Source organism: Dermacentor albipictus, chromosome 3 (genome assembly GCF_038994185.2).
Source record: "Dermacentor albipictus isolate Rhodes 1998 colony chromosome 3, USDA_Dalb.pri_finalv2, whole genome shotgun sequence".
Classification (NCBI taxonomy): Eukaryota; Metazoa; Arthropoda; class Arachnida; order Ixodida; family Ixodidae; genus Dermacentor; species Dermacentor albipictus.
In genome coordinates, this window is record NC_091823.1 from 90,738,381 (window position 1) to 90,753,539 (window position 15,159).

Here is a 15,159-nt window from a genome sequence, read left to right on the forward strand (position 1 = left end):
TTCCGGAAGCTGAGAAGAAATGCAAATGGGGCAAAGGGCCACCTGTGACGTCTCATATACAATATACCATGCCGGCCGAACCATATGACGCATTGCGGTGATCCGTTGGTTTATATACGCAATGTACGGTGTTCCTTGTCCCATATATGCGCCACAGTGCGGCGTGCTACAAATCTCCAACATCTAGAACGGACGGTGCTTCAAAATATCCGCGAAGTGTGATGAACGATCTAAGTGCGCTAACGTACGGGCAGAAGTGAGAGTCATTAGATATGCATAATGAGGTTGTCGCAAACGGACCCACTGTAGTGATGCAGAACGATACTGCAAGAAATGGGTCGGGAACTTACCGAAGTGCCTCTTCAACGACCTGGCCAGCAGGGGGATCTGGGGACTTCATGGGACTGACAAGCGTCACTGGGGTGGTCACATGGAGAGAGAGGTGGATGTGAGAGGGTGTCGGGGTCCCTAACTATAGCACATTGCCACGCTGCTAATAGCAAGCGAAGGAGCGTTTAGGGATAAAGCCTACCCGGTGTCCTACGTAACTCGAGCCAATCATCAAACATAGTCAAACGCCACTTAGCTGCACAGAACCCAGGCAATGTTGTTGGCCGTCGCTTGGAGATACTGGAATTATATATATTTTGCTTTCCGCCTAGTCACATAATTTGTTTTAGTTAGTTGGATAATTGGTTCTAAATAATTAGCTTTCTATTGTTGAAGACATGCTACGTAAAAGTGTATCTCCAAGCGCGAGAGAAACTCGCGCATACACACAAAGTGCCTCCAGCGGACTGTCGAGTGGCAAAGTTATTCCATTCTGCCTTTATTCCAATCTCCTGACGTCAAACTTCCGTAACCGCTGACCAGAATAGTACGCAATGAATTACTTGTAATCAATGATATCGTTGAGAAATGTTGAAAGTTAACGATTATATTGTTTAATCGGTAAAGGTCACAACACTTTAATTACTTTTTTCCAACGCCCAAAAACATGTTTATTGACGAGACAAGCTGTGACGAGCGAGACAATTTTGAGAAGCTGAATTTGGCAAAAAACGCCGTACAGCACCTTACATCGTGCCATGCAGCAGCCTCGCGAATGCGCATGTTCAGAGAGGCCGGCCCGGGGCTCAGGGTTCGTTTTGAAATCCTAACGCTCCACCAGACATTGACAGACGAACTAATCCAGTGATGGTATGCCTCAATAGGGAAGGCCACTATAGGGAGATAATGGCAGGAAATCACACACGGGCCAGTTTTTCATCTTTTTATTGGCCAGACCGAAACCGTCTTCTCTAGTTCTCAAGAAAAATCGAGTGCTGTGCTTCACTGAGGACTCAGATGTTGAGTCACCACAATCGTGTGCGCTAGATCTGTATACGTTACAATACATCTTTTTTCTTCTGAGAATGCTTTTTCTTTTGATTAATAGCATCCTGCACATAGGGAAGGAAATTAATTAATTATCGTATGTGCTTTGTACTAAAATTAGGTAAAAATGCGGAATTGAGTGATCTGTTGTGTGTCCATGGTTTATCACTACTTTGTCGTTGAGTTGCAAACTACAACTATTATTCCTAAATATTATTTATTGTTAATAATTATAAATTTTAAAGGCTGATGTTCCTGTATATTATATTGTTATTATTGTTCTGCGTTCTATTTTCGATTTCCAGCCTTGTTTCTTACTATTGATGTAACTACTCCTGTTTCGGCCCGAATAGGGCCTGCAGTATTTGTAAATAAATAAATAAATAAATAAATAAATAAATAAATAAATAAATAAATAAATAAATAAACACACCCTGCCTCCTAGCGCGCTAATCGAGACAACTGGCTAACCTGCCTGTCTTTCCCTCAGTTTTTATTCCTCGAACAAGTTTTCAATGTCACTGTTGATGTCTTCATGTCTTCAGAATGAAAAAAAGAAGGAAAGAAAAGAGAAAAAAAAAAGCTGAACAATGACCAACGAATTTTTTAAATGAAATTGATAGCGCAGATACGCTCTATGAAGGGCTACAGAGGACGCACTGAAATTATCTGATCAGCTTGTTTTGTTTACTGTGTCTATGTAATGATGATAAAAGTTCATAGGAAAGTAACGTAAAAGTAATCTTTTACTATTCAGTAATTCCTCAATTTCTTTCGTAAGGCCGTACTAGGCAACATTAATAAATTACATTTTTGGACGAAGTAATTGTTATTGTACTTAGTTACTTTTTTTCTTAAACGTGTGCAAGTCTGCCACTGACGCAAGTGCACACACAAAGAAATCCACGGTTAATCTCGCGCTAAACTGCAAGTTTAAGCGTGACACGCATGCAATTGAGGCGTGGATGGCGTTTCAAGCACCACGTGACCAAAAATAAGCGTGACACGCCATCATGTAGGCGTGAGGGCAAGACTGCCTGCCATGGTTGAGTCTTGTGCGAGCGTGAGCGAGCCGCGTGCGCGTGTGAAACGCAAATCACACGCTTGAACATTCCGCGGAGCGCTCACGCGGTAACTTTCCATCACGCTTATAAAAATCCGAATAGGGGATCCGTAATATACTACGTGATCTACGCGGAGCGTGGGCGAGGGAGAACAACGCTCTGCGTCTTCTCACTGCCCTGCGGGGAATGCTAAGCTTTTCTTGGGCAGGTTGAAGGACACCGTGGTGTTTTGAAGGCCGCGCTCGGCCACTTTTGGTGTGAATTTTTCGGCGGACTGCCACGGGCGACGTTCGATCATTGCAGCACAGAGCTTCCGGTCTAATATTCAGAGTTGGTGTGTATCGCCATGTTCACTTCAATAGACATACATGGCGTACAATGCGGGTGGTCTATGCATACATTGTGCACTGTGCCAAGTTTACGAGAGAGAAAATCCACCTCTGCCGAACGGCTCCAGAGCAGCATTTCCATATGTATAATGGGTATGTTGCGGTCCCTTACCTGCTATTCATGGATGATAGAAATATACAGGTAAGAACATTAGTTATGGTTCGCTTTTATTAAATAGCGGCTAACTGACAATTTATCGTGATTTCCGGTACGGGGCTGTATAATTTGGGGTGCAAAATTTGTCGTAATGGTACGTTTAGTGGAAATAGATAATCATTTATGAGAGCAGTAGCGCTTATCGAAATAGAGGGCAGTCAGCGTCGGGCTTTTTTAACAAGTTTTAACAACGGGCTGTTGAACTCCTCGGAATCGTTCAGTTTGTTGTGCTAAAGTACCATTTCTGTTTTATGTTCGCCAGCTCACCGTTCTCTCTGTGCCCACTGCCATTTCTCCTCGGGCAAGAGCGACGAGCTGGGAGTTGCCACTCGGCATTTCGGACCGTGCCTAATTCTTCTCATGATTTAAAACTCTGTTAGTGGCGCATAAATGTGGTATGCCGTGTATGCCTTGTAGTTGCGCGCGTATGCCGCTCATAGTGTACCGGTGCCTAGAAAGTGAAAGTTCATAATTTTTTGGAGGTATTTGTCGACTGACAGTAACCAGAATATCCTGAGCGCTACATGTGAGGTTGTAACCACACGTCATACTTAATTCGCAACCTGAATTGGACTCTGAATTAGGATTATCTATCTGATGTAGCACCGCATATATTACATATTGGGCTTTAGAGAGAGGAAGCTTTACAAAGTCCCTTCTTAGTGGATTAGATTCAGTGTCACCGGGGGGGGCGTCTTCCACAATCTCTCTACAGCACACTCAGCTTCTACTTCGCCGGCGTGCTTCCAGTGTCATAGCGTCTTTAGTTCGACCCAGTCTGCGCTGCTGAAGTAGAATTTAAAGAGGACTGCGAAGAGTTTGGAGAGCAAAGCACGCTTCAGAGAAGCAACCCAAGCGCCCAAGCCGACAAGGGCCGGTGCTTCTTCGTTCCTTCCAACGCATGCATAGAAGGAGCGAGGGGGATGAGGCATGCTCCTCACTTCATCCCCCTTGCCCCCTGGGGAACCCGCTTTGAGCGTGGAGACCGACCACGCCATAATAAACGTGGGGAAGTGGTCATTATCACGTCTGATAATCGTGAAGAGGGTTTGCTGATCACTCCTAGCAGGCGTGATCGGTAAGCATGGAGAACTATCACGCTTAGATTAAGCTTAGAAAAAGACTGCAACCGCACGCTTAGACACACGTGGATTTTTTTAGAGTGCACGGGCCGTGCCACCCAAGGTTTTTATACAGCCCAATCAAGCGCTCTCCTCCTTTAAAGGAAGCGATTTCGCTTGGTTTTAAAGCAAACAGCTTAGCTTAGCAAATAGCTTAGAGACATATTTCCCCTTACTAATTGGCACACGAAAGGCGAGAAGCGCACAGAAGAGGAGAAAGTTTCGATGGCGCCGAGCTAGACCGGTGTAAGTAGATAACCGGGTGAGGAAAGTTGTGCCGGGCGTCTCCGAGTTGTTTGCTTCTCCTTCCTTAGCTTGCAGTGGCTCGTCCACAATTAGCGTGTAATAGGGTGTCAAAAAAGCTATCAAAAGGTGTCCTTGGTGAAGAAGAGTTAGTAAAGCAATGTCGTACACGTGCCGAAAGGGTTCGGCAACGTTATACTGGCAGGGAAGATTTTTGTTATATGCAAAGAAATTAATTCACGGCGGTAGCTACGAGGGAAACATCTCCCATACCCCAACTGCCGATGGAGTGCTAATGAACTACTCCTGGGAACACTAAGCTCGAAGCAGTGCTGGTAATAGTTTTTGGCAACGTCACCACATCTCGGCTCAAAACATTCCGTTTTGTTTAATGATTAGTTGGTAAGTGATGATGATGATGGTGGATGGACGCTAATGATGTGTTGCTCGGTGGTTTTTTTTTCTTTTTACGTCTTATTGGTTCCTAGACATTTCTCTTTCTTTTTTTCACACTATAATGTTTATTTAACTAGTGTGGTAGGGTTTCAATAATCGCAATTGAAGAAATAGCCATCGATATTCGTAAATGGTATTAAATCTCAAGACTGTGCTTTGTGTAGATAAGGAACTTTCATAATACTGAGATCGCTCACTAATAAGAGTCTAAGTAGATACAAATGGAGGTGTATACATCCATATTTGAAATGTATGGGAGGCAAGGTATTACACGTCGCAAAAGTCTCTTGGAAAATGTTTCCAGAAAGATTACTATCAGTAAATATCCATAAAAATGCACAGACGCATTGGTGCCACTAAGGCGACTAAAAATGCGCTAAATCTAGCGTCTTTCTTGGGAAGTTACTATTATCGTGTGGGCGTAACCTACTGAAAAAGCGTTTACACAAATAAAATACTCGGAGGCAGCTGAAGCTGAAGCACGTTTGAAGCACCAATTCAACTAAAGAAACGAAAGACAAAGATTTACTATTAGGCAACGAGTCTCCTGAATGATGACGCTATGGTTGCCAAAGCTCCTAGGTGTGAACGAAACTGCAATTTTAGAGAGGTACGTGTGTGTTAGTGTGTTACGGAGATTGTATACATGTTGATTAGCTGAAAAGTTTAGAAGTTGAGGTTCAATATTGACTGACCCTTTCAATGCGAGTTAATTTGCAATTTGAGCTCGCGTCTGACTTCACCTCACAACGCATACAAAGCTGAACGGATACTTGCAGTTACCATGATACACACACAAGTTGAGCCATTTGCCTGCATTCTCTTTGGGACCACATACTTATAGGCGGCTACGCCCCGGTATATAAAGGCACACCCTGACCGAGAGTTCCACATCGGAGAGCGTCGAAATCACGCCCTTTTGGAGTCCTGAGCCAATCTTTTGAGCGATGAGAACTGACGTGACGGTGAACTTGACAATATTACGGAAATTAACACCACGGGTCGCTATCTGTTGGGCTTCCAGTGTGCATTTCCACAGGTCTCACGGACTACGAATGCTATCGTCAAACGTATCGATAGCTGTTTTATCAACTCCCGTGTAAAACAGCGGTACATGATAGTCACTTGCTCTGAGCTGCAAATCGAATGCGGCTGTTCTCACTAGAGATTGAACCTCGAACCTAATACAGGGTAGACAAGGCAATAGCCTTCCATTGAGTAAACACATTAATCACCCATCCTTCATTAATCACCTATCAGTTAATCCCGCTTTCGCTATTAGATTTATCAATGTACGTGGGCGGAAATGATAAAGCCCAAATAATTCTCAGACTCCGCAAATCAAGTACCCTCAAATACGCAATTACACGTCGTCGTCACAACCAGCAGTTTAGAAGAATACGCGCGCGTACGATGTTGTGCTGAATGACTGCGTTCCTTCATTTTAACGTTGTGCATAATCTGCATGTAAGTTTAATGCTCAGTTCACTCTTAACTCTGCCGAATTATTGGCGAGAGTTGTGCATTTGCGTCAGGTAAAAGAATTTACTGCGGGTAAAGAGCGCCAACTTGAACGAGTTGATCACGCGTCGTGATAAATAGGCATGTCCGTACTCATTAGCTTGCAGTATTAGGAAAACATGCGCACAGCCAAGTCACCTGTATTTATGCATTACGGGTCTCCTAACCTTAATATTAGTTTTTATTTTGTCTAATGCTGAAGAAGACGGACGTCAAGAATTGTGTAATGAAAAGGCAGTCACCTTCGGCCTCCTTGGTGAGAACTTGCATCTGATCCAATACAGCCATGACGATGGGGACCATGATGGAGGCAGACGCAGTATTGGGAATCCACATCGACATGAACATGGTGACCAGCATAAAACCTAGTAGGAGTCTGGAAGATAATAAAGAACGCAGGTTTATTCACAGGGAAGGGGGAAAAAGAGAGTCTGGAGGAGGCATGCAATATTGTCACGTGGTAGTGACGGTAAAGAACACAGTAGCAATACTGTGAAAGACGTAACTAACTTTTATTGGGCGAACCTATGCTCACAAAAACAGGCTGCATTCAAAGCACAACGATAGCGGCGAACACAGTCGGGTCAAGCGCTTCGGCTTTTATACATCAGTCATCGATGGTGCCAGAGTAATCGCTGGCGCCCACGCGTCCTCCAGAAAGTTCTACGCCATTCGCATCGCGCGATGAAATCAGATGACGCAAGGTTCGGTGACAGATAGCGGATAGAACCATCTATAATTTTCGAGAAACTTCCCGAAACATGCAGGCGCGTCCTGCGCTGTGCGATAACATTTTTTAGGCGATGAAACATGGTAACCCGATAAACAACTACATGTGTCAACATTGTCGGGAAATATCGTCTATAATATGGAGACCCGGAAATAATGATGTGGGGCTTGTCTTGCCACGATGAACGAGGTATCTCAGGAAGTATTGCTCCACTCGGCCATGTGCACTACGGACTGCCAGAACATGGCACTTTCTAAATGTTCATTTGGATATTATTGCGCTACACAGATGTGCAGCTGACGAAGCGGCTGCTGCTCGGACGTCTTGGCCACGTGAGCAAGGGCACTATACTGGAAGGTCTGAGTTCGGCCTAGTCGCGAGTTCTAGCGAGCTCGAAAAACGGCTGCTAGGAAAATACGATAGTGTCGAACGTCCTAGAGAAGCAGTTAAAAAAAGAAAGGCTGCTATACGAGCACATGGTGTCACAAACGCATCACAATTAAAAGCAGTAGCTGGCGCTCATTGGAATTCCTCTTTTGAAAAACTTGTAAACCGCAGAAATACCTTGATGAGGCAACCACTTTACTTATTTGAACAATACATGTTGCATTTAGGAGAAAAATTTGCGGTTATTTAGTTTAGAGACCACAATTTCAGTTTATGACTTGCAATTTTCGAAAACAAATTACCGAGAACGGGTACGCTAAGAAAAATGCAAGACAATGTTTACAAACCTACAGTAACACTTTAGAGGAGTTGAATGTTGGACTAGGTGGTAATTTCACATGAGAACCATATTGAAATAGAGCACAACGGGAGGGCACAACAGAAAGGAAGATGAACACAGAACATTGAGCCTGTGTTCATCGTCCTTTCTGTTGTGCCGTGCCGTTGCGCACTATCTGATGATGCTTCCAATAGCTATAGTATAATATTGCACCAAAAAAGAGATAGCTCAGTTCTGTAAACTGCATCCGTCAGATCATATAAAGCGGCCAAATTTATTATATGAAACCATAGGGCACGTGAAACTGTTGCAATGTTTACAGGCTTCTTGCTTAAAGTTATAGTAAAAAAAAAATTTGGTAGACTTCAGAGAAGTGTGCCATACATCACAATTGTCCGCTTTGCACGCGTTAGTAGCGTTATAGTTTGCACACTGTACGGCGCAGTCTCCTTTATGTGTTTTCAGCAAACAACGCCGCAAAGCACACATCACTGTTTCTTCACAACTGAAATTGACCAAACGTTAAAGAAAAAGTGTACCTAGTCAAACTGTGTCACTGATAACTATGACATTGTTTTTGCGAGCACTAAAATTACTAATAATGCATTATTGCTTTTCGTCAAATTTTCTGTTATTGAAGAGCTGCTCACAAGTTTACCCTTTTAGGCTCACATAGGCGTTCCGATATTTCCTGTTTCGTAAGGGACCTTCACCGAAAAGGAGACACTCCTTTCTAGTGTGTCACTCTCTGTGAGCGCCTTTCCGGTAGATGACCCCTAGCCCAAATGCCTTCGGAGTACCCGTCTGTCATGGGTGTGATACCTTAACACTGGTGGTCTCAAAAGTCCTTTGAATTGAGGGTCAACCACTGCAAGTGCACTCACACGAGCTGACACACGACAACGAGGTTATTCCTTTCTGATGCCCAACTGGCCCGCCTGAAGAAGCCACGCCTAATTACCCCAGCTAACGCTGACGAAATGAAGTTTTTCCCACCTACCCACCTTTATGATAACGGTCCCTTGCGGAAAGGGAGCTGTGTGAACTAGTTTATGGGCGTAAAGGCGTAGCCTCGAGTGCAGCATATTAACAGCACAAGAGCTTTCTAAACATTTAGTAGCCTTCGTGATAACTTATGGGCTTCGAAAAGTGTGTCTTACAGTTAGCAGACATCTAACTTGCCTCGCAGTGAACATTTATTGCAGTCGTACTTTCAAACATAGGCAACTGGCCCCGTTGCAGATGCCGCCACCATCACATCACCGTACTCTCAGCAAAGTACACTCTACTCGCAGCACTCGTCGCCTCGCGCAGTTTCGTCCGCATGTTTTCCAGCCTTCCAGTTTCGTCGGCACAGCCTTACATGCAGTGAACTACGAGGGCGAATCCGGAAGTCTTCGGGCGCATCTTTTATTAGCCAAAATAAGGTACATACAGGTAATTACAAATATACGTACTATTCTACGTACCTTACACTATTTTCCACATAGTTCCCACACCGGTTCAGACATTTGTCACATCGCAGCACAAAACTTGGGAGGCCCCTGTGGGGGTCAGCGACGCACGTGGCCTCCCCGAACGCTCATTGTCAGGCAAGCCTTCACGAAGGCTTTTTCCGTACTCACAACACCACCAGCTCACATTTCTCAAAGCGAGACACCTTTCCCCATACGTGCGCTGCATTTCCCAGTAGATTTCGATGGGCGTTCGTCCCTTACTCTATAGAAAACGAATCACACATTGTTGCTCGTACGCCTTGGAGGTGTCGAGCACAACCGCCATCTTCAACAACTGACAGCAGCGCCGTGCCGCGGAACTACTGGCAGATAAGGTCGGGCAAGTCGAAGAAATGTCCAGCGCTGAGAATGTACATGTTGACTTCGCATTTACCGCAGTAATATGGTCAAAAGTATACAGGAAAATACTTTCTGATTTGCCCTCGTAGAATATGTGGGCAGTGAATGGACTAATGCACGCCGAGGATTAAAGCGCCTGTAACGCGACGTGGTGCTCGTAGCGGCAGTGTTGGCGTCACTAACTACTGAAAGCTACTTGCAAACCGTAGCTGTACCCACGGCCGGTCTTTAGCGCGTGTCTGGTCCGAGGCCTGACGCGCGTTCCAGAGCGGCCGCGCTACAGCGCTAGCAGCGCACAGGCTCATTGCCCATTGATATGGAACAAAAATTTTAGTTAAAGGTAGCGTTAACGCTAATAACGTTAAAATATCAAAACGTCGCACTGATAATAACGAATATGAAAATTATAATGCTGCGGCAGGCCTTTTGTGCACCATTCTTTATTCCTGTTCATTTTGCATGGACTGGATGTAAATATTTTCGATGTTTTGTAAGTTTAAGTTTAACCAAGCAGCCCATTTTGTTTCGTGCGGCACTTTCGAAATAATAAATAAATAAATAAATAAATAAATAAATAAATAAATAAATAAATAAATAAATAAGACTGCGTCCCCAGTGAAACTCTTTTCGTCAGGGGTCCCTGAGCGAAAAGTAAGGGAGCTCTATTCGAAGTCCTTTAGTTTGCCTTTGTCAGGGGTTTAAGACAGTTACCGCGGTATTCCTCTTCTAGCCACTTCCTCCTCCTCTTCTCAAACAAAGCGCGCTCACCATCTCTTAAAGCGAGGGAGATGCGGATTTCCTGACATAGGGCATACCCTACATTCGAAACACCACTACGGTTTCTGCAGAATGCTGTAGAATGAAAAAAAAGAAGTTTGCTCCTATTTACCTGCGGTTGCTGGTCCCTACAGTCAGAAGTGACCCAATGGCGAGGCGATGGTGTAAGTGGCTTACTTCCACAGCTGCTGCCACGATTAGCGATCCGAACATGACGAAGCCGATGTTCTGGAACAACGCCGCACACACCAGAGAGAAGGAAAAAGCGAAGTTTAGGCTGTACAAGCGTCTGTAGCTATAGGCCTATAAACTTGTGGTCCTTAGCCCATCTACCTTAACGTAACATTAGGAGAATTTAAATTATTCGAATAACGAATAACTCAAACGTGGACCGCAAAGTGCATTCTGTCTATGCTGGGTCTTTTACGTTTCGCGTGCAGTAGTGATTATTCGAAGCTCTTGCAAGCCACGGGAAAGATTTAAACAAATGTCTAAATTCTGTAACCACAATGATGGTGTTAACTTGTTGATTATACGAGGTGCTTCAAGCTAAGCATATGAAAAGGAATTAAAGCGCAGAAGTTACACTATCCCGTTTCTCATTTATCTCAATGCCAGTGTTCGATTGAAGTACGATTTGGCAAGCATGCGTTAACGCTGCAATGTGTTGTAGCTATCTCCGATCTTTCTCCGTCGGCTGTCTTCGGCATCCAAGGCTGAAGCACTTCCAGCTACTCTGCTGTATTTTCAGCCTGCTTTAGGGCCGCAAGAGGTGTGTTGCTCTTGCATGGAGCAGGCGTTAATATATTGAAGTTTACGAAGTGTGCTTCATTCTTAAGTTCTATATGCTCATCAGCTCATCAGCTCGTCAGCTCATACTCGCGGTCATCAAGACTGACCGGCCGCTGCAGGCACAGTGTATATTTACTCACGTTGAAATACATCTTGGTTGTTTGGGCAGTAGTGAGGATGCCGAACAGTGGAAACAGCACGAGCGGCATGAGCCCCGTGACCGGAAGCGGAATGGCCTCTGCCGTCCAGTAGAAGGCCATCCAGAGCATCGCGTACGCACTCAGGCCGGCCTGCGAATGAGAACAATTTGCCCCTTGCACGAACGGTCGCCACCTTGTTCGCGCGAGTGGAAGCAAATGTGCATTCCAGCGATGCCTTCAGTGACCCTGCTTCAATAAGGCCGCCATGCATTACAGTTTCAAGTGCTCGAAGTAATATTCTTTTATGACTGAAAGCGAAGCGGGGGTTCTGGTGGCGTTTGAAAACGCTTCTTGCGATACATATCACTGGATGGTAGCTTCTTCAATTTATCCTGCAGCATACTGAGAGACACCTGCCATCAAGCTTGACTAAGACGCGAAGTTTGCGAGCTCTGGACTGCGCTCGCGCCTGTCCTTGTGAATATTGCGTACTAAGAGCCGAACTGATTGAACTCCCAAAGCAGTTAAATGCGCGAAACTTTCTTTTCTCGTCAATCCGTTACGATGACGGTGACCATCCTTTCCTTCGATGTCATTTTGTCATCATAAGGCTGTCTTTCCGTCATGAGTCAAAGCGAAGAAGAAGAAAACATCGCGCACAGCGACTGGGATTCGAATTAAAGGTACTATAGAAATTTGCACATGTCAGTTGGCTGCACCAACCCTTATGCTATAGCTATAGAATCTTCATAAGCACGCAAACAGTGTTTCAGCGCGTAAAAAAGCTCCCTAGCTGTCGCGTGCAACAGTGCTTGGAAGTTAGTACGGGTTGTTGCGGTACACACCCGCTCAGAGACCGCTGGCACCGGTGCATGAGTTTTGGAGGCCTAAAGGGGCAATACCATAGCCTACGAGGGACGGCATTGTAAACATCGCATAGGGTAGCTAACGGTGTATTTGCGTGCCATGCTTTGTCGTCTTGCTCGTTAAACTTAACAGCGTCAATGGCACGTGCATACAGATGGACACACACACACACACACACACACACACACACACACACACACACACACACACACACACACACACACACACACACACACACACACACACACACACACACATATATATATATATATATATATATATATATATATATATATATATATATATATATATATATATATATATATATGTACGCTGTTGCCACAATAAGATGGATAGATTTTACAAAGTAGCTCGCGCGATTCTCGATCGTGGACTGCCCAGTTCAGTATAAGCCCTTGAAGTGTACAGGGCAAAGACGCTGTGCCTCGAATTTTGCTGATAGTTGATCAATCTGATCAGGAGATTAATTGAAGAAGTTTTGACTCGATAATCTACTGCAGAGATCTATAAAATAACTCACAGCCTACAAAGCTAGAAGCCCAACTGCAACGAAATTGCAGTTTCGCTAAATTTATTATTAGTGAATTATATATTGAAGCATCTAACCAATATCGGCAATGTCGCAGGGCTGGTAATTGTATAGTTTTCCTGCTAGCAGCCTTAAAACATCACCTAACCGTACGATGCGTTCACCAGGTGTTCGTCGTTACGAATTAAGTCCAAACACGCTGCCTCCGAGATTTTTCATTACGTCGCGGACATCCGCGGGTGCCGGGCTCTCGGGCTGGCTCGCGTTGAAACGCACCTGGAGCTATATCATCCAAAGAGACAAATCGGAGCAGGCAGCTGTCCGAGCGTCTCGACAGTGAGCTGGCTCGTCGAGGGACCTTGCGGCGACTGCGGCATCTACGCTAAGCAGCAGATGCATGCAGAGGCGTCAACGCCCAACCGCTGAAGTAGGAGCTCGGGATCGTGTGCTTCAGTCCGGCCGTGTTGCGTGATAGGGACCGGCTCGCCGACGGATAGTATAGCCAAATCGAGATTGTGCATTTTGACGCATTGTTAATAGGAAGCGTGTGTGTGTTATGGCCTTTTATCGAAGGTAACGCTTGCGTTAGGTCATGCGTTACTTCGGATGAGCGATAATGCCGGCGTTATTTTTTTAGTTCCGGCATCAGAAAATATATTTTAGCGAAGCTTTCGTCACGCTTCCGCTCGTATTTAAAGCTTAGGATGTTGCGTGGAGGCTCCTCTATATCTACGTTACCCTAAGCTAGGCTTACCACGTGTCCCCAAATTTCACTGCAGCTGGCCTTTACAGAAAGAACCGCATCACAATGACGACTTAAGAAATAATTTGCACAAGCACTGTATCTCACAGATGCTCTAAGAAAACTTTATATTTCGAGGTCATTTCATATGCCACGTGGCCGACACTCTGGGAAAGTAGGTTGTAGTACTGAACGATGGAAACAGAAAAAAACTTTCAAGACATTGTCGAACTAATCAGCCCCTGAGGGCTTCTGGGCCATTGTCCCGTTGTTATGGGAATGGCCACAACCCAGACCTGCGTCTGAACACTCTAGTATAGGCCTGGTGGCTTGCACAGTACTGTGCACTTTGCGCGTTCATTCTACGTTAACTTTCTACTTTACGAGCCACATCAGTGACATGCGGAAAGAACTTCACCCTCTACCAGCACATGCGATTTATCCTACTGACAGAAGTGTAAGGAGCCGGCAGAAAAAAATAGTGCGTCGCCAGCACCCTTAAATAGGGTGTGCTGAACGTTTCGATTTTATTGAACAATAGGCGCTTCTTTTTAGTGGGTACGGAAATCCATGTTCTTGGCAAGATGTTGCCTCGATGGCGTTTCTATTAGAAAATTGCAGTGCTGCGGTTTCTTCGATATACTTTGAATAATTTCGGTCACTCTGCGAAAATTTGTTAACCTGTTCCGCCCGTACGCTTCGGTCCGGGTAGTGCAAGCGGTACATCCTATTCGGAACGTTTCACGAATACGACATCCTACTGTCACCTCTCGCGCAGAAGCATTATGTATTAATGTGATGGAGAGTGCCTTCGTTCCGCCACGCACCCTGACCAGACCTCGTCACATGGCGTTGTCTTACGAGGATAAAAAAATGCGAGCCTCACCTTACTCCTCATGTACAGTGGTAGTGGTAGCAGCAGCAGTGGCACGGCTACAATGTAGATGAGTTGCCACGACCTCAGGAGCGTCTTCACGAACCCGGAATCACGCATGACCCGTCTCTAAAAGGCAGATAGCAGGTCAGCCTGCGATGGAATAGCACGCTTGTGAAGACGCACTGTAGTGTGGTTGCTGTACTACCGATGTCTCTGTTAATATCATCTCGGTGCTATACTCTCCAAGAGCAGCTGCCGGAGCGCGTTGGTAGGCATATTGCTGCGGAAAATGAGATAGTGGGTTCCTTGCCTTTCTTGAGGGTGAGAAATCGTAAAATCGCTGTGTGACGCGTTGTGGTTCCACGTTGAAGACCCACAGGTGGTCGAATTTATTCTTAAGCTCTTCAACATGGTGTCCTTCCCAGACCAGATGTATCTTTGGAAGTTAAAATTAATCTGTGAATCTATCAATACTACTAATAACAAAGACAGTTGGCAAGTATGTTTAGCGCAGTAACTGCTTGTATACATGCCGCCTTTCAGGCTTTCCTGCAAATTCCAGTGGAACACGTTCACTTGACACATTCTAGCACAATAAAAGGCAAGAGGCGCTTCTTCTTGCAAAGCAAGAGACGCACCTCTTCTTGCACGTCTGTTTTAACTTATTGTGTTAATATGCATGGAGCCACTTATAACCAATCAAGCAAGCAAGAAATTTTAACGAGTACATTCACTCTGAACAGGCACAAATATACAGGGCCGATAAAGTTTAC

The 15,159-nt window shown here is 45.0% G+C and overlaps 1 protein-coding gene across 1 annotated transcript in view; it reads right to left on the reverse strand.

The window, feature by feature from the left end:
- Positions 1 to 15,159, reverse strand: part of LOC135902949 (solute carrier family 13 member 2-like) — a 38,398-nt gene that overhangs the window by 22,326 nt on the left and 913 nt on the right. Inside the window, exons 2-6 of the mRNA XM_065433289.2 lie at positions 14,396 to 14,512; positions 11,351 to 11,500; positions 10,531 to 10,646; positions 6,571 to 6,704; positions 351 to 417 (exon numbers count right to left, since the gene is read on the reverse strand). Of these exons, the coding sequence (XP_065289361.2) occupies positions 351 to 417; positions 6,571 to 6,704; positions 10,531 to 10,646; positions 11,351 to 11,500; positions 14,396 to 14,503 (575 nt within the window). The 5' untranslated portion in view covers positions 14,504 to 14,512. The remainder of the gene's footprint in view (positions 1 to 350; positions 418 to 6,570; positions 6,705 to 10,530; positions 10,647 to 11,350; positions 11,501 to 14,395; positions 14,513 to 15,159) is intronic.